Source organism: Mercenaria mercenaria, chromosome 10, assembly GCF_021730395.1.
Source record: "Mercenaria mercenaria strain notata chromosome 10, MADL_Memer_1, whole genome shotgun sequence".
NCBI classification, from domain to species: domain Eukaryota; kingdom Metazoa; phylum Mollusca; class Bivalvia; order Venerida; family Veneridae; genus Mercenaria; species Mercenaria mercenaria.
In genome coordinates this window covers 71,223,791-71,249,261 of record NC_069370.1, presented here as the reverse complement: position 1 = coordinate 71,249,261, position 25,471 = coordinate 71,223,791, and the positions used below count along the sequence as shown (strand labels likewise).

At 33.9% G+C, this 25,471-nt stretch overlaps 1 protein-coding gene across 7 annotated transcripts in view; it reads right to left on the bottom strand.

Moving 5' to 3' along the window:
* LOC123560650 (serine/arginine repetitive matrix protein 2-like) overlaps window positions 1-20,130 on the bottom strand; it is a 107,412-nt gene extending 87,282 nt beyond the window's left edge. For 2 of the 7 annotated variants that reach the window (XM_053553319.1, XM_053553326.1), the window contains exons 1-2: window positions 20,025-20,049; window positions 12,272-12,361 (exon numbers count right to left, since the gene is read on the bottom strand). Coding sequence is in view for 2 of the 7 variants with exons in the window: in XM_053553323.1 (XP_053409298.1) it covers window positions 1,105-1,190 (86 nt within the window). In the remaining 5 variants the exon portion in view is untranslated. Of the gene's footprint in view, window positions 1-1,104; window positions 1,299-5,540; window positions 5,931-12,271; window positions 12,362-20,024 lie in introns of those variants that run through there. The other 5 variants (XM_053553324.1, XM_053553321.1, XM_053553327.1 and 2 more) reach the window with 5 other exon arrangements.
* Window positions 20,131-25,471: the final 5,341 nt, after the last annotated feature.

Genomic DNA, 25,471 nt, shown 5'->3' with positions numbered 1-25,471 from the left:
CCACCTACGAGGAGTCATATAAATCAGATAAATGTCGCCTTGTAACATTTCAGTACATCATATATTTATTACAATGAAAGATTGAAAACTTGAGCAGAAATATTATTTACCTTTAAATCATAAAGATCAATTCCCATGAATTCTTATGTGAACCACAAAAACAAAAACAAGGAAAAATATTTGAATAAATTCATTATATGATCCAATTTTTACATATGAAACAACAAAATTCTGTACACACTCATACAATCCTGCACTTCAATTTCCCCTGATTATTCATACATAAAAACTTACCAAATCAAACAATTTATTATACAGTTTTTGATATAAATGAAGATAAAATACATTAGGGCCGCCCTCTTGGAAAAAAGTAACAAAGGCCATTACGTGGTTATCATGATTTTAAAAATAAATGTTTATTGTAATGTAAAAAAAAATAGTGTTACGAATACTAATCAGCAGGCTGCATTTTTAGTAACAAACCTGCTGTACTTTTAGTTTATAATATAGTTCAAATACATGTATATTTAATATGATCAGCCCTAAATTCTGCCTTAAACTGTTCTATACAAGTTTGTCAAGTATCAAAGAACTAATGTTCCAAAGACTTGGTGCATGTAGGTAGCCTGGTTTCATGTATGAAAGGTTGTAGGTTCGCTCCCTGGCCACATTATACCAAAGACATGAAAAATGGTACCTAGCTGCATGCAGTGACTCCCTTGCTTACCACTCAGCATTAAAAGAGAATCTGGCTTCTTTTCTCTCTTAAACCTTGAGGGGATGAGGAATGAAAAGACAATCTAGTGATTAATATAAGATGTTGAACTTGTTCACAATCAACCAGTTTATAGTATAACTAGACACTTAGCACATGTTTCAGAATATTCATCCTTCATTTCCATAACAAAGTTGTGAACCACTGAAAAATAATGTAGTGTGTTCAGAAAAGTCACCATATTTACTGCATACAGTATGACTGTATCTAACAGCCATCTATGACCTTCTCATTTGCACAGCATATAAAATACCCAAAGAATCATGGCCTTGATATTACATAATTCTTAATAATTCTATTTGTCCTGAAAAATGCTGAAAAAAGTGTACCTGTCACTGCTCTCAAGTTCAGCGTCTTCAATCTCCTCTATAGGATCTTTCTTCGGAAAACAATCATTCAGAAATCCAATGGACATTCTCTTAATATTATATATTTGGAACAATATCAGTATATGTTATATATATATTTTCACTCAATCCACACTAACTTCAAAGTTAACCACTTATAAGTTGCCCTTGTTGTTGTTGTTTTTTCAAGCTGTTTGTCATTCAGTCACAACAAAGCCCATCAAACTGTTCAAGTGTCGCTCAAAACCTCGAACCAATTTCAGCTTCCGCAAAACAGGAAATTACCGGATTGATGCTTTAATACTTTTTTGATATAAAAACAGTAACATTCCTAATGAGTTTACTAATTATAACTTACTATCTTCAGGACACATTTCAACGCACGAAAAAGTACTACAGATTTTCTTACATGTTAATAACATTGTTACACTGAAATAACACACTAAAGACCATGCCACTACAAAAGTTACTTTGTTTAATATTACAGATCAGGGGACAGTGAAGTTTTACAATAAAGACAATGTATTCTAAAGGCATTATTAAAGTTTCCACCAATCCACAGGGTTTACTCATGTAGGAATTGCTGTTGTAGTTGCAGTTACAGCTGCTGTTGTTAAAATCATTATCCTTACAGAGTTTACCACCAAATGCTTTAGGGCGGATGGACTAATGCTCAACTGTTTACTGCTGTTCAATCCTCCTCCACATCAGTCTACCATTTCTTTTTACACTTACTATATCTGCACTCATGGCTGAACTTAAAAATGCTAATGTGTTTCTTTCAAAAGCTTCAACTCAAAGAGACATAAGGCCACACACTAGACCACAAACGTGAACTTCCTGCATGTATCACGTATCACAAGCAAGTTACAATGTATTTCCGCAACTTATCACCAGTATACAGCACAACAGCACGATGACTTAAAGAAATCCTGACAATGAATGTGCTAATAAAAAATTATTCCCAGTCTTACAACAACGCTAGTTCTGTATTCTAGACAATACAGTTCAATTCTGATTCATGTGGCCCCTAGAGGTAAAGTACCAGCGTGTGTGTAGGTGTATAAAACATAACAGAGAAATCAAATATTCAGCAAAAAAAAAATGGTTTTCTCTAAAAGTAATCAAATATTTATATCCGATTTTCTACTTTCTCTCAAATTAATCACATCTGATACACAAAAATAAACTGGATGACAAGATTTTGGTCTGAAATCAACAATGTGCAGTGATTAATTTCAGAGAAAATGTCACATACACTATACAGCATGCTGACTGATATCAATGATATATTCACAGTCACATTCTGTCCCTAATAATGTGAAACAATGAATTTTTCAATTGTGTCCACTCAGGTCATGGTAAATGGTCAATCTCTGTGGTCAGCTCAGTCAAACATTATACTAGAGGGAAATCATCACAAGAGGGGGATCCTTGAATAACAAAATGTTCAACTTCAACAAATATCTACTTAGTTAAAGGTAGTGAACCCCTAATGACAATTAATATTTTCCATTACATTACATTTCTCATTACCTACAGGCCAGTACTGCATGGTTTTTCCCTGGAAAGACAGCTTTGCATGTATCAGTGCTATACACTGGGCAAGTTAAAGAACCACGGCAGACTGTCTATTTGCAAAGAGCTAGGCTAAGTTAACCAGACAGGTCTGTATCTAAAAGGATTTCTCTCTGTTCTGGGGACTTTGTCTCACTCTGTCCCTCTGGTCAAATTGCTCTGTCTGTACTAGTAGAGGATGAATTTGGCACCCGAGTGGCTGCCTCTGTGCTATGTAAAGTGCCTTTGAACGTGTTTATCATGAAAAGGGCGCTGTATAAATCTGGTATAATATAACCTACATTTCTTTTTTTGTTATGAAAACCATTGCTCCCCCACCTACTGTTGTAGCCAGAAATGCCGAAACAACAAACAAATGAAAATACATAATCTCAAGGGAATGGCTAATTGTCAGTACCGGTCGATCCACAAGCTTGCAGAGCTTCTGGTCCTAGATTTAATAGAGGAATTTTTTATCCACATATAACATACAACTTCCCTCCATGAATCACAGCCAGTTAGGAAAATTGACTTTGTTTTTACCATCAAACTTTGAAATTTATGTGATTACTTTTACTCTTTGAGATTAAAGTCTGCTTACAAGAGACCTGGAAATTTAAGCTGGTAGTTCCAGTGTCTGAGTGGTTAACTGTGAACAGCTTGCCCATCACTTCAAACCTGGCTTGAGTGTGCTGTAGAGTTCTTTCATGTAAGAACCTCAATCACCATTGCTTAATAATATTAGTTAAATGTGACTGTGCAGATATAATGATGTAGGTATGTGTATTAATTCAATATCACCCAATATAAATGGGTAACTAAATGCCTCATATAAAAACCGTCTGAAATAGATTTTTTTCTTACGAAAAACCACTTGCTGGCTGATCAGCCATATCCATGTATTCTAATAAGAAAAGTAACAACTGCTGCATGTGAAAGTCTTAGAGATTGAATATAACTTAGACTTTGAACACCTATCCTACTAAACAGATATAGGAAACCACAAGTGAAAAACATGCATGCTAGTTATGATGAATGGCTGGTTAATTACTGGAATCTCTCCAGCAGTTAAGATCAATGGAGGAAAAGAGAAGAAAGTGAGAAATTGGAATCCAGGCATGTAAACACCCCGATTTACCAAGAAATTTAAGTATTTCTGGAAAAGTGTTTTCTACGCACTACCCTTGCTAGTGAAAATACAAAAAGAAATTGGCCAGGCTTCTTTCATTCTTAGAACTTTGCAAAACTATAATAAACGTATCAATTTAGTGTAACATGAAAGCTAGAGGATGAATAACTCTGGACATGAGATTTTGATATGGTCAGATTATTTTGAAGAAATTACTTCACATCACATAATTTATTAGTATGAGATATAACTTAGCAAAGGGCCCCACACTTGACAGCTATTGATAGTTAGTTGGGCTTGGCAGGGTGTCATGCATACTTGAAATCAGAATCATATATCACCAAATTAATTTTTTTTTTCTACAAATATTTTTGAGACTACAATGAGCCCTTCTTGACATTACTGACAACCTGTCATTTTATAACTTTTTTCTGTATCCCCTCAGAGTTCAAAGTATGCTCTTGTTTTAAGCAATAAATTTTACTTAAATGTTTTAATTCATGCACCTATGTGCAGAGGTAGTCTTACCCTGTGACTCAATGCCAATGTAATTTTTTTATCTGAAATCAGACTGGCCAAACAAAGAATCTGTCAGCCTTATCTCTGGGTTCATTTGAAGTTAAAAATCTGCTAATGCACAGGTATTGATTGATCATAAAACAGCTTGACTGATAAAGATGAATGGGCTCCATCAATAATTGATTTCTTTATTCTTAAACATACCAAACATTTCTACCCTAAATGTTATTGTTCAGAACATAACTGATAATATGCAAACATTAAGCTTCCCTAATTCCACTACTCCAAACTATTGTCTACACCTATACATTAATCAAGTCTCCTCTGTCAGTATGAACTTGTACAAAATTCATGAAAAAGTAGGCACTGCACTGCCTCCCGTTGATATATCTATATCTATGTTCCAAGTTTCATTGAAATTTCTTTAGCACTTTTGGCATTAACTCCGCACAAGGAAGTGTGATTGATGGATGGACAACACACAGAGCAACATTAACACTTGATAATGCTAAACAGATTTGTGGTCAGTTTTTTTCTCTGACCTTGTAGAAATATTTTACCTTGATTTTGGCACTATGATAAATTTCCTTCATTTTTTTTTCCAAAATGCATATTACTTTTTTCCAAAGGTAACAATGACTAAACCACTAACTTTATAACCAACTTTTGATTATGCTCATAAATTATGCATGCTGCTCTTTGTGTGAGCAAGGTATGGTTCTTTCAATAGATTTCAATAAGAATTTAATGTCATTTTACTGTGAAATCATTAATATTCGTGGGGGATTAATTTTCCTGGATTTCGTGGTTGAGTTAATCCACAAAATTTAATCCCAATGAACAAGTTCCTATTCATTTTTTTGTTCAAAAGTTGAAATCCACAAATTCATATCACCATAAAATTGCCGTTTTCACCAAAACCACAAAATTTCGTGCCCATGAAATTAAATGATTTTACAGTATTATAAACAATTAAACCCATTGCATGCATAGTGAAAACTAAACTATGACAGTAATATCACATATTATTAAACATACAGTAAGAACTTTACTATGACAGTCCATTAGAAGTCAGTTTAAATAGAAGATCTGCAGATTCATATGTATAATAGCTGTATCAATTTAATGGGAAACTTAACCCCTGAGTTGAATATTTCAAACTATCGTTGCATATCAATTCAATAAACATTAGACAGAAACATAATAAACTTACCTGTATCATCATAGTTTAACGTCCGATAGAGTTAGCGCTCAATAAATTTTCAAACAAAATTTCAGTTTTCAGTTTTTCATGTACAATGTTTGTAATTAAAATCTCCACAATATTTCCTTGAGGCAAAAACAGCTTGTTAAAGTGCAATAATTATCAATACCTCTGCAATATCATGGGCTGATCTATCGAAACTGGTATTAATCGTTAATATTGATTTCCGTCTCCTTCCTGCTCCAATACCAGGCAGAAAAAAGTGATTTAATTTCCTTGAAACTTGCAAAACACTTTCAAACTTTCATAACAAACCAATACAATAGGAACATCTTCTTTCAGTTATTTCCGAAATAAACTATCAATTCCGAAACTTTACTTTGACATAAGGCTTTCTGTCGTTGGCCTCAATAAACACATGACATCAAACAATGACTCTGACAAAAGAAAAAAATTCTCAAGTTTCTACTGTAACCAAAGAGGAAAAAAAACTATCCACTTGACAAGAAAATGTTACACAAATTCATTTCGACTCAATAAATAGACTGTATATATAAATTTCTGGATTCCAGACCAGCTGCTTAGTGTCTGTTCTCCAAACAATTTGTGCCAAACCATTGCTATTGTTTACTTTTACTATGTTTTAAGATTTTCTATGTTCCAAGACAAGTACTTCCACAACTTTAACTACTTAATTCAAGTAGTTCAAAAAACTGGTAAAAAATGATTTTGCCTTGAGCATTATTTTTATAATTTAAAAGAATTTCTTCTATTTGAGAGGTTTGAGATTTTCGATACAAGTGAACACAGTACATGAAACATAAGTCTACATTAATACTAACAAGTCTGTGCATATCCTACAGGCATATTCAAGGGGGGTATTCGATCTACTCTTTACCTCCGAAACAAAATGGCGGCCAAAACTGAAAATGTGAGTTTTTCTTACTTTTTATCTTTTTTAAGGATTTCTAGACCATTACACATGGCTATCAACCTGCTCCACTGTTTTCTCTATCTATCGGTACCTTTAACTTTGGAAACAGTGCTGTAATTTGTCTGGAATGCTGGTCATGGGATTTGAATCGATGCAAAATCCTCCGTTAAACACGGGATAAGGAATAGTGCGATTAGCAAAAATGGTCTTTTTTCCTAATTATTCAAACAGCTGTGAGCTATTTTTTTGATTAGAAGTAAATAATCAATATATATTTCCTTCATGGTTAGTCTGGAGCCGATTATAAGTCGTAATTTTAAATTACACAGTTTTTTGTCTGATGGTAAGGAACAGTGTACGAAAATAAGAGGATAAGGTGCAGTTCACTTCTTCAAGCGACTTTTTCCTTCGCTCTTTTCAGAGACAATCAAGTAAAATTCTGTTAAAATAATATTTTGGGGATCATTTATAACTATCTCTTGCTCAATGTAGTAAGATTTAAAAGGTATCCGCCTGTCTATCAGACACGTGATGTACTGAAAGCCAAAAGTTTAGCAAGTATTTAATATAGTATCCCTTGCCAACATTTAACTATCTGTAAATTTCTTTTTGGTATAGGAGTGTTTACACTATGTGCTTTTACATTTGTGTTTTGGCAAGTGGTGCTTATGCTTCTAATGTTTTTGGAGTTCCAACTATGTGTTAAAGCATACATGTTAATTTCAGGGGTGAAAGCAGTATCATAAAATACGTTTATCAACACATCTAGTTCCATAAGCTTTATAAATAAACGAATCTAAATCTTACTATTATGATTTGAAAACACTACTGCTGACATCTATTTATGAAAAGGACTAAACCTTATTTTCCAGAAGCCTTTCTCCTAATGGTATATAATAATTCAAACATTTTAAAAGCTTTTTTGGGGAAGTAATTCACCCAAAATTACAAATTAGGCGCATATAGGTCGTAAAAAATCTGGAAAAAAATGAGGTATACAAGTGAGGTGTTTTCATTTCCAAAATAAAAGATACCTAGATTAAACACAAAAAAAAAAAACAACCATGAAAATTTTCTCTGAAGAAAGTTATGATACATTAAAAAACATCACCACTTTTTCCTTGAGGGTTTTCAAAATACATACGTGACTACACCAGTGTTTAAAAAACAAACTGTTTTCGGGAACAGTTGCGCGGTTGACTGTGTCGGTATGTTTAGTAGAATAGCTGAAAATATACCAGCATTTTAGCTACATACTGATTATACAAACTGCATTTATTTTTTCCGGCTTCGTATATCAAACTAACAAGATGAATTGAAATCAAATTTTATTTAAACATTCAGAGTGAACTAAACCAGTTTTTTCTTTTTTTTTCTATGTAATTTAAACGTAATACAAACAATAGTTTTGTCTGAAGGAAAAGTCCTGGAATATTTACAGTCATTCTAACAACTTTGAGAACATTCTATCATATTTTCATCATACATAACACAAAATCGATGAGTATGCTCAAGGTAACGTATGTACCAGTTAAGTAAATTATGCATATACAATGTATTTACCGATACCACTTTTCGTTAATTCAATAAAATCTTTTATATGCCCTTTGAATATGTTTCGATCACATTAAATTTTGTATTACTGTTTATGGGCAATAGTGTATTCTCATTTGAATTCAATCATCTATGATACTGCCCTGAAATTTATGTACGTCCTAAATTTCTAGTATATTGGTCCAAAACTATAATAAAGGAAATGTTTTAAGATGTTTAATCACTATCAAGGCAGTTATGCATATCATGTGAATTGCAGAAAAGAAGAATAAACAATATCGCGATAACAAATAGCTTTTTTTCAAAGCAAATACATACGTTACCGCACAATTACACTGGCATGTAACCTCCTGCTGTACAAAAGTAAGAATCTGCGTTATGTAATTGTCAAAATTCTACGAAACGATATAAAATCCATCCTGTACGACTGAATTGAAGCATTAGTATTGATGTAAATGAATTACAGATCAAATGGAATTTGAATTACATTGTCAAATCAACTTTGGAGATAAATAATGGCACCCGTTTTGAACATAATGCGAAAATACTTTCCTATCTATTCATATCCTGTATATTCTGAGCATGATATTCAAATTATTGTATTACTACATTATGAATGCCACAAAAAAAGAAATGTTTTTTTATTTGAAATTATACATACGTTACTATTGGATACGTATGTATCACTCGTAAACACTGTATCTTTACTTTTATATACATTAATATACATGTAATGATTTCATTTGAAAATAATAAACATATTCTATATTTAAAAATTATTAGATATGAAAATTTATTACGGTGTGATATTATTCTCTTATCATATCTATAGCATAGAATTCTCAAAACTGAATTTGTTTACAATGTGTACGTGATAAAAGGTTATCAAAATCAATAGTTGGCGACCTAAAAAGCTTGTAAACATGAAACCCTGCGTCACTGTTGACGTATGCTGACGTAGGAGTTAGTTTTAAATATTTCAGTAACGTATGTATCGATCACGTATGTATCATTTCCTTCTTTGATGCTCATAAAAAATATTCATAGATAGATATTTGTTGCCTAAAGGGTAATCAGCTATCAGATATGACAATGATCTTCGTCTTTAAGAGCATTAAAAAATGAATTAAATTGTGATATTTCTACAATACGGTAACGGATGTATCAATCTGTTATATACGTTTTTGGGCAAGGTTTTCCACGCTGATATGGTATAAAATGTAACCCGAATTAACAGCATGAATGAGCAAGCATAATAGTTATATAATTTACAAACAGACATGTGTGAATGTTTATTCTACCCAGAAACGGCAAACACATTATCATATTCTTTGGCATCATTTTAAATGATGACTGATACCAAAGGAGTCCGGAAAAATTTGTATCTATGTTTGATTATAAAATAACTTCCTATGTTACGTCATAAAAATATGTGATTTCGTTGACTACTGATGAATTTTAACTACAAGAACGTTCATTAAACATAAAAATGAGCTGGCGACAGTAACGTATGTATTGTTTACGGTAGTTTGAAGCTTCATAAATTACTAACAGACAAAGGTAACAGTCAAAGATTCGGTATAAAAATCAAACAAGCTTAGTGCTATATGACATGGAGACAAATTACTCTTCTATTGATTTGTGAATAAGATAGTAAACAGTAACATACACATGCGCGTCACTAGTGATTTTGGGTGAATAATTCCTTTTGCATTTTTAAATGAAGACTGAATCCGAGTCCCCATAATTATAGCCATGTTTATGAAAATGTTAACATTTTTCACTTTTTTCATGCAGGCTGATAACGAGACATCCTACTTGGAAGTCTTTCAAATGAGATTGGATTACCGTACTAGTATGTTTTAGCATACAGAATAGAGCATTGTCCTGTTCCGAATGCCTGGTTTATATATTTCAAAAGCACGACAACCAAATACTTATGCGGAAATATCATTCATTTTACACATGGAAATGCACAGCAACTGAAAATTGCTACTAGTATTATACTACACGAATTACAGTAAGATGGTCAGAGTTTCACTTTAAATATGCAAATGAGATTGTGAAATAAAAAGCAACGGTTCTTGGCCGTCATGAATAATCATAAAAGTCTACCAAGAGACCTAACCGATTTGTAATTTCCAGAAGAATCGTTCTTGTTTATATTTCGTGAAAAGCTTCTGAAGTGGAAATCAAACTTTGTAGTATATCTTCTGAAGAGGAAATTGGTTGCTTTGTATATTTAACCAATGGAAACATCGGTTACATTTGCTCCCTACCTATTTAGCATTTGAATGGCCAAATATAAGTTCCTATAAAATGTTTGATTGGCCAAATATCTAGGCCAAAAGTGATATAAGACACCACGAAGAACAGAGAACAACAGTTTTGTTTAATCGACAATCACTGAAAAAGTGTGCTTACCTACTGACATATCTTGTCTGGTAATATGTTCATTCAGGGATTATGTTACTGTTCTACTCCACAATCCGACCCCTTCAGTTATTACATGGTAGAGAAATGTCAACTGGTTATCTCAGAAACGATGAAAGAAAACTGTAAAATCCGTTTAAAAAAATTGCACTGCACCTTATCCTCTGATTTCGCACACTGTTCCTTACCATCGGACAAAAATTGTGTTTTTTTGAAAATACGAACTGTGATCTGCACAAAACGAACAGTATTAGATAAGTATGTGGAAATATTCCTCTCAGTCAGAAAAATAGCTTACAACCTGCGGTATATTAGGAAAAAAGACCATTTTTGCTAATCGCACTATTCCTTATCCCGTGTTTAACGGAGGATTTTCCATCGATTCGAATCTCATGACCAGCATTCCAGACAAATTACAGCACTGTTTCCAAAGTGAAAGGTACCGGTTGATAGAGAAAACAGTGGAGCAGGTTGATAGACATGTGTTATTGTCTAGATATCCTTGAAAAAGAAAAAAAGTAAGAAAAACTCACATTTTCAGTTTTGGCCGCCATTTTGTTTCGGTGGTAAGGAGTAGATCGAATACCCCCCTTGATATTTCACTAAAATAGTTTTTAGACACTAACTTAAAGTGAGAAAAACATCATCAACTGTATTTAATTTGACTAAATATACAAACTACTTGTAACTGTGTTTGAACAGACCTACAGTCACAATTATAAAACATTTGTTAAAAAAAACTTCCAGTTTTTTTTATAGTGGTAGTTTACTTACTCAGAGCTTACCTATATATATACATGTATTAGACAAGTACTAACTTTAATTTTATTCTGTCATGTTATATTCAAGTGACAGAGGCTGCATGTTCATGATAATCATTTTACATTTTTTTGTATATATTATAGTGACCTTTTCCACTGTGAAGATATTGGCAGATGAAACCAAATTATCAAATTTTCACTATATTTTAAACTTAACTGCACAGTATTTTTTATACACATATACATCTTAATTTTACCTTTACACAGAAACTATGTATAAATGTTCATATTTTCAAATATGAATTCTGGTTTAATACACAGATCTTTAAAACTGCGTCATCCTGTTACATGTACATCTTCATATATATTAAAGTGCAAAAAAGATTCTAACCTTCACTTTATCAGAATAAAATTCATATTATTAATTAAATACTATTACATCACAGAAAAGGTTCATTGACCTAAATGTCCTCAAGCAGAAAATCCCAACTGACTATTTAAGTTTAGAACTGCCTCCACTAGCAAACATATATCCAGAACATATTTCCTTAGACATAACTATAGCAGCAAAAAGTACAAGGTGAAAAAACTCCCACCCTCTATAAATCAGTAACTGAAGCGAATAACCAGCTAATTATCAGTGCTCACAGAGAGGGAGAGGATATATATCATGCTGGGCTTATCAGTCCAGTGACCATAAGGCTACCATTACAGGTATCATACATGTTGTTTTGCATAAAGCATTTCCTAAATGAATGCTTTTTCAGTGGTATAAGTATTAACACTTTATCCCACAACTGAAATATTGGAAAAATGTTCCAGCAGTTATCTCCCTTTGTTCTCTGTAAGTTGAAGCATTTTTATTTCAATAACACAAGACTATTTAATAAATAATTATTTGCTACTCACTTTTTTAAAGTCTATGCTGCAAAGTGTTTGGAAGTAAAATAAAAGTCTTTGGCCAGATCATTTATATACTGACAGACTTGAGACTATTTCTAAATTATCTTATTATAACTATCATTTAAATACTGTAATCACTATTTATTTTCGTTTACCTTCTAGCACAGCTCGCCATGTTGCCCTACGTAAACTTCAACCTCTGTTTCGTCACATGTTCTTTTCAGCTTAGCGCTCTTTTTAATACTCTAAAATATAAAAGGTACTAAAGTAGACAAAAATTAAATACAGAACAAGAACAATAAGAAATATCACTACTATGTATCAAAATTACCCTGTGAAAGGGCCGGTGCTGGACATGTCATCTGCAATGATTAATTAATCCTTTTCATACACAACAAAATATCTACTTAAACAAAAATGATACATAAATTTTTTTGCACTATCTAATATCAACTGATGTCTGGTTTAAATTTTTGGAAATTCTAGTATGTCCATTTCACACTATTCATTTCCAGGTTTAGCAGAGCAATGACTGAAAATTAATATTTTCTATTACTTCGGTAATCGTATTATAAACATTTTGTAACTTTGATATTAAGATTTTTGTGATAACTGTAACACACATTTTACCTATAGCTGTATTGAGAAAAACTGCTAGTCGAGGTTATAATGTTCATTTTTCAGTAATTATACATGAAATGATGTCTAAAGATAAGGGTGTAACGATATATATCGAAATTCACTGTATCACGATACATTAGTCTGGCGATACGTGTATCGTATCGCAGGCCTGTTTCACGATACAGAACGATACAGTGAAAAGTAGAAAGACTGAATGAAAACTTTTATTATTAGTGTTAAAGATAGTAACTAAACAAATATATCATTTATAACAGTTTATTTAACATTTAAACAAAATTTCAAGTACTTTCCAAGTGTAGAAACATTGAATTTGTTTTTTCATTTTGCCACATGAATGCTTACTGATGGTACCCAATTTGTATCGTGATATGTATCGTATCGTTGCATATTTATCCTGATATGTATTGTATCGTGAGACTAGCATATCATTACACCCCTATCTAAAGATAAATAATTAGCGACAAGAAGGTGATCTGGTTTATAGTAAACAGGTATACAATGTATACCTGTCATGTAGACCAACAAATATATCTTTGTCCCTCTCCAAAAAAACAATGCTGTTTAGGGCTTTTTAGGGAGGTTGGGAAAATATTTGTTTTAAACAATTTTTTTTTGTTCAATACATTTCCAACAAAAACTTTTCCAAGAGGTCACTCATCTGTGGAGGACCATAACTTTTAGACCATGCTTCTGACTAAGTTTGGTGAACATTCATTATGCAGTTCATTAAAAATTATTTAAAGATTTTTCCTTTTTTTACTATGGCAGCCCCTATAAGCAGCCAAACTGAACCATTTGAACAAATGTGTGCATACAAGAAGGCTACAGATCAAGTTCCATGAAGACCCATGAAGTAGTTCACGGGAAGATGCCGTTCAATCAGAAGTTTTTCTTTTTTTGGCTTTGGCCGTCTCTATAAGCACAAAGTTAAATTAACTGAACAAATTTGAGAAAGGTCCATGCAGTGATACTACAGACCAGTGGTTTTAGGAAAAAAGTTGATCAAAGTTGTTTTTTCTATTTTTAACTCTAGTAGCCCTTAAAAGGGACCAAGTGAAACCATTTGAACAAATTTGACAATGGTCCCTGCTAGGATGCTACATACCACGTTTGGTGTAATTCTGGTCAGTAGTGTCAGAGGAGAAGATGTGTAAGTAAAAATGTTGACACAGAACGACAGACGTAGGATGATGGACACCAAATCATGCACTTCTAATAAGTTATTTATATACACCAACTGCTCACCCTGAACAAAGTTCAGGTGAGCTACCAATACATATTATGTGCAGTGTTCTGTCATGGATAAAAAACAGTGGGGACACATGTCCCCTTGGTAAGAAAAAAGGAGGGCCATTTAAAAAATATTTCAGAAATGAACTGCTAGAAGGGTTCATTCTGCGTCCCAGTACACATAATTGGTCCTGGTATAAGCGCGATTAAGTCCCTAAACGCAAGATTCTGCAGTGGGATGCAAACTTCATAATCAATTGTTTACAAACAAGGTTTCAATATTAGTATAGTAGTCGCAACTTGACCGCGATGGTTGACCTTAGGCTGATTATTCATATCGATTATTTCATTATAGAAATCAAGGGTGCTTAGGGTAGCTGTACATATTTATATGGAATTAGTTTGTATATAATGCAGTTTCAAAGTATATACACTTACATTTGATCAGTTCAAACTTTCCAATACAGTAATTCATATTTACACAAACTTTTATTTCCTTTTTCTCGTGCAGATCGTGTGTTACGTACACTCCTTTTCAATAATAGGCTGTGCCTCATTATGTATTATAATATAAAGGTCAACCATCGGGGTCAAGTTGCGTCCACTATATGTGGAGTTACCTGCTTGTCATCAATAGTCATGTATAGCCAATCAGCGTTGCCCATTTGCACTACAAGTACAATGTGAGACAGGACAGCATATGTATGATCTACGCAATTACATGTGACTGTCTGCGTGTTTGCATAGGTGATTTATAAACTGTTTGAAGTAACTTCGATTGTTTTCTCACATACTTACTACTTGGCAAAATTTAACATTTTAGAAAAGTCTTAGTTATGAATCTTTGAGTAATTTTACGATGCTGTCGATGTGGTCTTACCATGATTATTTCTCTGCAAAATTGCAAAGAGTTAGTTCCAAATTTTGCTACAATGCCGGATCAGCAAACATTGTTTAGTGTAGGGGTAAAAAGAACAAGAGCTGTCACTAATGGTGACAAATGCCCCCGCAGTGCCTTGACCTTTGACCTGGTGACCTTGACTTGGTGACCCCAAAGTCAGTAGGGGTCGTGTACTCAATAAGTACTATCAACATGTGAAGTTTGAAGGTCCTGGGTGCAGCGGTTCGCGAGTAAAGTGCCTTCATGCAAAAAGTTAACGTTGTGACGAACAAACTAACAAACGGATGGACAGTTGAAATCTAATATGTCTCCCTTCGGGGGCATAAAAACTGACGATACAAGTGAATCCTGGGACGCTGAGAACAATAGTGACATGCAAAATTGAGATGAAATGTACTGTGCATTCTTGTATCCCAGAAAAGATTAGACTAGCTACTAGTCAGATAATGTTTATTTTTTATATACTCGTATTTCCTAGTCAGAGATCTTTCATTTATAGATTGCTCTCTGTTGAATATCTGGCTGTATTACATTCGGCAGCAGGAAATGGTAACCATGCTATAAATATGAAGAGAAGTAATTTAACATAAAATATGAGAACGACTATGACTGGCAAATGTAAGGACTGTGACCAGTTTAAGAAAAGACCAAATGTTTTAATAAATAAAGTATTCATCTATTCTGTCTTTACCTTTTAAGCTCACCTGAGCATTGTTTAGAGACTGTACCTGAGCTCTTTGCATACTTCGATTTTTCAAAATATAGTGGTTTTTACAAGTGCACCTGTTACGTTTAAAAATGTAAACAACAGACTATGTCTATGAATCATTGGAATGAATGAATGACAGTCGATCTTAGTCATTATACTGATTGACAGTGAATGCTAAAGACTTCGTGTGATGCTGAAAGGTATTTAGTTTGTAACTGTAATTTCCATTCAATTGAAATCCTCTCGAAACTTGTAAAATGATTGCTTAAATTTGGACAAAGCTCGCTGTCTTTGCTGTTCGCCAGCTGCTAAAAGGGCAAATATAAAAGATTCTGTGTAAGTAATATTTCACTGGTACTACCAGTTAGTAAGTTCATACTCTAAGAAACATGTAAGAGAAATTTGGGCAGTTTTGACCAATTAAAACTTTGGTAAAATTAGATTTTATTTTTTCTTTACACGAAAATTGCCAAAAGGTAATAAAGCGAATACACAGATAATCCTGAGTACACCGAACACGTTATTGTCAAAAAATTGTTCCAGTTCACGTAATGTAGTCCGGAAGAGAATAGGGGTGCACTTACTCATCTGGCTTATCGGGATGACTTATTTTATGATCTGATATTTTATAGTTATCATCCCTCTAAGCCTTACTCGTATCTGCATTTTACTGTTAGGAAAACGAAGACTTTAAAAAATAAAAAAGTCATAATACAGGGCTTAAGCTAGGCTATGAGTTTAGGGAGAAGTCACTTCTCTCTCAGGTAAGATTAGGGAGAAGTGGAGAGATTTTAGGGAGAAGTGGCGAGATTTTAGGGAAAACGTGGAAAGATTTTAGCACCATGACATGCAAGCTGAAAAAGGAACTAAATATGCTTAATATAACGTTACTATTTTTATTATTCCCTGTCTTTGTTTACAAAGTCTATTAATTTAAAGTAAATAACAAATTCACTGAAAATGTCAGTGATTCTGTTTTCTTATCATTTTTAACCTTGTGAATCTAATGTGATTAAACTGCAAATTCAAGTTTTTTTTCAAGCTGCAATTATTGTCCAAACCAAGAAAACCCTTTAAATATGAATATAATTAAAAAAAGTTAATTCCATATCAGCAGAAAAAAAATTATTCACTCAACGCTCAAAGTCAGTCACTTTAAATAACAAGTATGTGAATTAAATACATGTCAATAGCAGTGACATCACTATGACATCACACGGAATACACATCTTCTTTCAGGCCTTTTTTTATGCTGATTTTAGGGCTGAAATTCGGCCCCATTCCCCAATCTAAAAAGTATACTTTTTTCCCCACCCTGGCCAAAAATTCCCCATGCAAAAAAAAAAAATTAGTTTTGATTTTCAGTCCTGATTTTAACAACTTTTCAGCAAATATATTCCTCCAATGATTTCGCGACGTAAAGGGGGGGTCCCAGTTAGGTGTCTGCGCAAAATGTTTTTTGATTTTATTAATATTTTGTGGTAATATACCTACATGTATTAAGTTTCATTAACAAGTATTATTGTTACCAGTTTTTACTTACTTCTATAGATATTCACATTTAAAGTGGGTGGGGTAATCTGACATGTGACCAGCCAGGAACACAATTTCTGTTATTCTTTTAAAAATGGTTCTAACTTTTTACCTGAAACTTTCATGATAAAATAACTATGCAATGGACATTCACGCAACATGTTGCATTTTAAATTGTACTGAATGCTTTTTTAATCACAGAGCCACAAAGTGGTCTAATCAAATTTACTGATTTTCAATGGACGAACTTTACCAAAAAGCTAAAACATTTTTCATTAGTTGAGATATTAAGGTGTTATTTTCAGCAGATATTGCAAACTAAATAAACATTAAAATGACAGTATGTCAGTATATTCTGATTAGTATTGGTTGAGTGGTACACTCTCAAACTGGGAAAAAGTGGGTGGGATAAATAAATATTCGAAGCAACACTACAAAAATTGTGCAGTTGTTAGGAAATGGCCTCAGATTGTCTATTACTATCTTAATTGTGCCACCAAGAGTGGTGGGGGCATATAGATTTGCATTTGTCCGCGCGTCCGTCCGTCAATCCGTCTGTAGAAGTAAGTCAAAACTAGTAACAACAATACATGTAGGTATGTTACCACAAAGTATAAATAAAATCAAAAAACATTTTGCGCAGACACCTAACTGGGACCCCCCCTTTCCCCTCCAAAAGGGACCTGGTACCCTTCCCCAAATTTATAAAAAAAGGGCTGTCTTTGATCTGCTGGTGTCTCTTTGATAGGCTGGTGTCGGCACACATTAAAAGAAAACAGTTGTCAAACAGGTTTAACCCAGTTTCTGATGGCAGGTGTCAAAAATCTGGGTAAATTTCAGTTACGTTATTTTAGTCACAGAAAGTGTCAGTGATATTATTGTGTTTCTAAAGTTTGGGTTTTGAAAAATAGGAGTAAAATTAAGTGGATTTAAGGAAATTACTGGAGCCAAACACGGTAAGATACTTTCTAATGGTCAAAAAAGAATGTGTAAGCTTATGTAATATAAATCCCTGCTGCTCTGTTTATTATCAAAACAAGTGTCACCTTAGCACTTCTCCGTAATCTGAAGTAGGCGGAGCTTAAATTATGCCATCGTGTATTCCAGTCAAATGTCAACAGGCCGATAGCGGATAATTGGAGCGTGGATAAAAAAAATCGGGCAACTTGAATTTTGCTTTGATGTTAGATTAAAGCGAAGTGGGGAGCTACAAAGCGACTATTTCGCTCAAGTCGCTCCCTAACTCAAGCCCTGTAATATATTACTGGTCAGACTAAACTGCTTTTATAAATTAAACATTAATATTCATGTAGAAACTTCATATGGGTTGAATTTAATCCATAATTTTAAATAAGACACTTAAATCTTCGGTGCTCAGAGATATCTATCCTGACACCGTTTGAATAACAGCAGACTGCCGATATGATACTAAATTACAGAAATAAAACACAAAATATACATTCATAAAATGTCAGCGAGGCAAGTTCAGTGTACGAAATTCAGATTTGAATCCAATAGCCCGTTCGGGCTACCAGATTAAAAATTTTCCAAGCCCGACATCAATTTCACTAGCCCGAACTATAACACCTTAAAATACATAATTTTGCACCATATAACATTTTGTTTTACAGACATCTCTATGCATGTTTGAAGTAATAAAAAAGACATACATGTTTGCCATGTTTTTGAAAAATTTTAACTCGAAACACTCCAGTCCAGATCAACATCGTCAGAGTCCAAAAGCATCGGACATAACACTCCTTGCTAAAACGAAATCTAAACTGTTATGCCCAATTTTAAGGATCCGCACTCGCCAATTACTGCAACTCGGACTGTTGACAATTTGTAAGATGTAATACCGAGTGCTGAATACACATTACACACACGCTGATAGCATAATTTAAGCTCCACCTACTGCAGGTACTTGTGAGATTTTCGCGAGAAGTGTGAAAGCTAATCAAATTATCCGTTACGCTAGAGGTGATTGTATTCAGCCAATTAGAGCTGTGGTTACGTCTTTGGCACTGTGTTTGATTGTCAACAAGTAAGAGTGCAAAAACCAATAATTCCATAAGCGTTTCTCAGTCTGGAAAATCACAATGCAGTACTCGTTTAATTAGCATGTTTTTTTTAAACAAATGAGGAAAATTCGGTAGCCCAGTCGGGCTTGTATCTGTGGAAAATCGGTAGCCTGAGCTGAAATTTGGTAGCCACGGGCTGTCGGACTACCGTGAATTTCGAACACTGCAAGTTTATGCTTTAATGTCAACATAAATTCATTATCAGAGATGTAATCATTACATGTACCAGAAAACGTTCCCAGATTTTAATAGGGGATTTCCTAACAGAAATATGCAGAATAAGTTTGGACGTGATGGAGACTACGACAGTCAATTTAAGTTATCATGCTGTCCCGAAATGTCCTATTATTTGGACTACCTGCACCAAAACTTGCAACTGATCAATTAAAAGTGGCTCAAACTTTTGCAGCCCAGTGTTGGCCCTGGATGTCATCAGTTTCACGCGAGAGTCTGTGCGCCCATGTTGTGGTGCGACATGGTTAGGTAAACAAATGGGGTTATGCCGTAATGTAATGGACGCAACATCAGAATATAAAAATAGTGTCAGTTATGTTATGGTATGGCAGCCAGGATTACCAGGGTGCAAGCCAATCACAGGCAACATAAATAAATCTGAGATACTGACTTAGTCTGAGGCCGGTAACTTAAGCAGAATTCACTCCTTAACTCTAAACAGAATGAGTCAGTTATCGAATTTATTCATCACAGACTGCAACCTGCAGTGCATGCTGCACCAAATTTCAATTCAGAAAGCAATCTGGTTAGAAGTTGGGTTGAATATAACAGAAATTATTACTTTAGCTCTTCTTTACCTTTCTTCGTAAAGTCAGACTTATTCTTTCAGAAATCAAGATGTAAATTCCTACTTTTTGTCAACAAAGATTTCCATTTTAGGTTCCAAGTAAAACGTACCTATCTATCCAAGTTGAACCAAATGTTGATCACGTGATAAACTAAGGTACTTACGACTACAACGTTAAATTAATTTTGTCATCATCACGACCAGCCCTGCTAAAATGGACTGGTTTGTCATTCAGTTTTGACAGTACCATTTGACATTCGAAGGGGTGTTCACAGAAAGTTTACTGACTAAACAGTGAATAGAGCATGCCTGAATCTTGGTCTCACGGGACACTGCAATTTTATATATAATATACCCCTTATTTTCACATTTATATGAGCTCACATGTTAAATTTGGGAAAAAATAATAAAACTAAGTTTTCTCAAAGGTAAAATTCTTTGTTTCTTTGAGATAATTAACATAAATATGAATTACGCCGGGGTCGTATGTAGCAGTATGTAACACTTTGAATGCAGTATTATCAATTTGTCGATGTTGGCCATAAAGTGGTAGAAATAAAGTGGTAGAATGCGGTCCTGATATATTGCCTTTTCGAAAAACCTTTTTTTCCCTTCTTCTCTTCTTTCATTTCTTTAGGATTTTCCAGGGGGAGGGGGGGGGGGTCTGACGTCATAATGCTCTCTCACCGGTCAATGCATCAGCCGGTTGTTTATAAATCGCAGAATATACAGAGCTTGAATTGGTTAACTGGCAATCAAATTGAGCCATGTTAGAATAGAACTTTAAAACTAGTCTTTCACCGTCTATTAACGCTACTTCACTTTGCAAACAATTTCATTTATTTTCAAAATTATAATAATTATAGGATTTTAATAATAATATCATTCAAGTTTTGACCATTGGATCGCAAACTTGTGCAAACTTCTGAGTTAGAACGTGTCGGTACTAGAATCTACTATATTCCACACTTTGTCTGGTATTCTTGTGACTTAGATACAAGATACAAGAAACTTTATTTAACGTCGGATATTACATATAACAAATAACATTAGCTTAACAAACATTCTAATATACTTGTCTCTGTTAAAACACACTTACGCTAGAATGACGTCACGTTAACGTGCGGTGACGTGAAAGTTTTTGTTGCGACCAAGAAAGAGCGCTACGATATTTTAATCGAAATAATTTATAGCAAAAAGAGTGTTTTAACACTATTTATACACTCGGGCGGTAATACGTCGTACAAATAATTTCACTCGGGCTGCGCCCTCGTCAAATCATTACGCTCAACGTATAAACGCTCATCGTGCATAAATTATTAAATAGTGTTATTTCTTAAAAGCGGCTGTTTTGGCATAAAACGCAAGGGAAGTAACCCTGTTACAGTAGATATAAATTACTGACATGGTTACTCCCCTGCTAAGCAAATAGGGAATAAACATACTATGATAATGATACAATCGTAAAAAGAACAAATAAATAGATATCAATAAAAATTAGTAGTTGACAGTCGGATAAAATAATGAGTCAAAACTATGTTTTCAAATGGTAGTAGAAAGGAACTTAAAGGACAAGGAAATCCTGACAATAAGTTATTTCCATATGAAAGCCATCCTCAAGCCTTTCATAACGCTGAAAAGTTTTTTCAAAATCGGACCACTATTATAAAAGATATGGCAGTTTAAAACTTTAAGAAAATTGTTGGTCATGGAGGCAGCCATTTTGTGTGTTTATGACGTCATTTACACACTGCTGAATTCTTTATTTAGCAAATAACCTTTTAAATAGATTGATTTTATATGTTTCTTGCGTGTAAGATGTAAAACATGGTAATTTCTTTCATTATAGCTGGAAAAAATACAGAAATTATTTTACAGAAATAAGTAAATACAGTTCAAATATGTGTCTAAAATTTATTAAATCCGCCATTTTGATTTTTGTTGCCATGGAAACAAAATGGTCGCCATTTATAATCAAATATTTAAATGCTCATAACTTTCTCATTTTTAAGTCAATTTTGAAAATTCTTTCACTTCTTTAAATAATTAAAGAAATTCTAGCAGATGAAATTAACATCAAAACAACATTGCCTTTCCTTTTAAAAAACTAAACTGTGTTTTACAGCTATCACAGAGATAATACCTATAGCTAGTATATATGAAAATGAAAACGTTTTCCATGAGACTGTTTCTTAGAAAAATCTTCGATACTGACATAATGCAAAGAGTACGAGACTGCTTAGGATGAAAGTGGGTCAAAATCATTATTACTACCTGAATAATGTCAACGAAAACTAAATGTGTGTCCATATAACACTGGTGCCCCCACTTCCTGTCATTGTACATGGTTTCATTACTCTAGGTGAACTATTTAACACAGACTTTTAAGCACTTTATGTGTTTTGTGTCAAGGATCTTAACTTTAGTCTGACTGAGTGAAATCTCAAACATAACACAAGGTGCACAACTTCGCATGCTATATAACAATCCTCTAATGTTTTATGACTGCAAGTCATAAAATCTTTGAGATATATGGGACAAAAACTTGCATGCCCTTAATGCATATTTGGACTAAGTCAAGAACCATAACTCTGGTGCTGCAGAGTGAAATCCATAACAAAATTCAGGTGCATAAATTCTCAGGCTAAATAAAATTCCGCTTATGTTTCATGACCTTAGGTCCAATAAGTTTTAAGATACGTGCGACACAAACTTTATGCATATTTTTTACTACGTCAAAGGTCATAACTCTGGTCTGGCGGAGTGAAACCTCAAACAAAACCTCAGGTGCACAACTTTACATGCTATATAATAATCATCTCATGTTTTGCGACCCTAAGTCAAATACTTTTTGAGATACATGCTACAAGCTTGCATGCACTTTATGCATTTTTTTTACTAAATCAAGGACCAGAACTCTCGTCTGACCAATAGAAATCGCAAACAACACCCCAGGTGCACAACTTCACATGCTGAATAATATCCGACGTTAGGTCCAATAAGTTTTAAGATACGTGCGACACAAATTTCTATACAGATTTTTTACTAAATCAAGGGTCATATCTCTAAGTCTGGCGGAGTGAAATCTCTAACAAAAACACAGGTGCCCAACTCTACACGCTGAATAATATTCCTATACTGGGTCAAATACTTTTTAATATATATGCTTCATAAACTTTGAGGCCCTTTTATGCATACTTTTGACTAAGTTTAGGGCCATAACTCTGGTGTGGCTGTGAGAAATCACAATTAAAACACCAAGTGCACAATCTCTCATGCTGAATGACAGTCCTGTGAGGTTTGATGACACTGGATCAAATAATTTTGAGATGTGCACGATACAAATTTGGACGGACGGACGAACGGACGTTCTTACGAACGGACCTTTGTTGTTCTTTCTTTTGATAAAAAGTACCCAACAAGCGACAGAAAGTACCCAATAAGCACTATGGAAAATATAGAATTTACCGTTACCTATTGTCCTCAGTACACAACAAATGTTCTCTCGTTTGCTGGGACAGACGTACGGTTAAGGGTTACTCTAAACTATCTTTTTTTGTGTGTGGTGGGGAGGTGGGGGTGCACAAAAACAACAACTGACTGTGTGGAAGAACTTGAATTTCAAATGTGTTTCAACTGACGAAATATTTTAAGAAGTTGGAAAATAGTTGGAATGCCGAAAATAGCCGAAGAGCAACACCAGTGGTGGTATATCACTTCATTAACAAATTTAACAATGATATTGAAATTTCTAAGGTGTGCTTATAATTCATTCATCATTGTACCCGTCAAGATGAGACTTAGATTTTAGTAATTATCACACAACAGTCTTTAATTAAGTGCCGTATGGCGATAATGTCGTATGGTGGTCCATACTTAGTTTTTCTACTCATCATGGATCATTGTGTCCATTCAGTTATTCTATGTACAACAGATTTCTTCTCTAGCCGGTCGTAGTGCCAGATTATTTTTAATTACTATAAAAACATCAGTTACGTGGCCGTAGAATGTCTCACTGAGCTTATACTGAGAGTGAAGCTGTGATCTGGTGTTAGGGGTGTAAACACAAATACTTGGGATGTGGACCAGCTCCGAACCTGCCCCGGTCTAGAAGGTAAGAGATCAGTGGGTATTTCTATGATTTTAAAAACGTGAACTGATTTTGATTAAGGTAGTTCTGCACGTTTGGATCGAATTTTTTTCTACAATATAGAATTTGATTAAACTCTGATTTTGCAAAACTTCAGAATATACCTAGAAAATTCAGCAAATAGAAATGATAGGGTCGTGTGCTTGATTTTTTGCTAGACTGATTTGAAAAATTTGGACCTCACGCAAATTTTCATAATGGGAGTCTATGGGAAAATAGCAACTCTCATAACATTTTCCCGAATAGAAAATTTTCCACAATGTAGATTTTAATAAAACTTCTCACAGTCGTATATAAACATATGACCTATAACATAGTGAAATAAAATATATAAGTCCGTGTGCTTATTTCTGAGATATTTAGCCATGATAAAAGTGAACCGCCTATTTGAAGCTAATTTTAAGACATTATTTTGAATTATTTAACGTGCCAGATGTTTTAATATCATATTTCAACTTTACAAAGATAGAGACTGTTACGATTTAATAAATTTATTCACAGGTTGCATTGAATTCATAAACTGATTTTCATTTCCATATGCCAAATCTATTCTACGTTTTCCGGATAAATGACGTTACGCCATCACTTCCGGTTTATCAAACGTGCAGAACTACCTTAAATTGTTATTTTGGGAGCTGTTATGATGTTGATCAATGGTCTTTGTTGCATTTGGCCAAAAGTGTAGACCGGGGCGTAAAGGCACATTTCCTGACATGAATAAATTCAATTAAACCAAGTTGAATGCATGGTTCTTGTTACAGATTTTATTACTCCTGCTGTTTTAAGGCGTCGAATGATTTAATCATTTTGTAAATTGAAAATAACCAATGTTATGTCTTAAAATGTCAAAATCATCTTTTGCAAAAATCCATCGTAGTTATGTCCATAAAAATGGATTTATATAATTATTGTTCAATATCTGTGTAATTATTTCTGTGTACGGAAGCAGGTTAAATGTCCCATCAAAATGTTCAAGACTACATTGACAGTGATGTAAAAAGTACATATGCTCAAAGTTAAAACATGTCACAAATCAACAACTGTAATTCCATTGTCGAAACTATTTCAAAGAATTGTGTATATGACACTGAATCTAAACCCATAGACACACATTCGTTTACGTAAACAAGACTAAATCTTTTGACAGGACTACCTATTATGTAAGTATTATTATGGCATTCCACTCCACCCTTGCATGGATATTTTGTGGTACGTTTAAGCCAATTGAATGCAAAGGAACAGTGCCTTGAACAGATCAAGTCCCCGCGACATGGTAGCGCTTGATGCATTTCGGATGATGTGATACT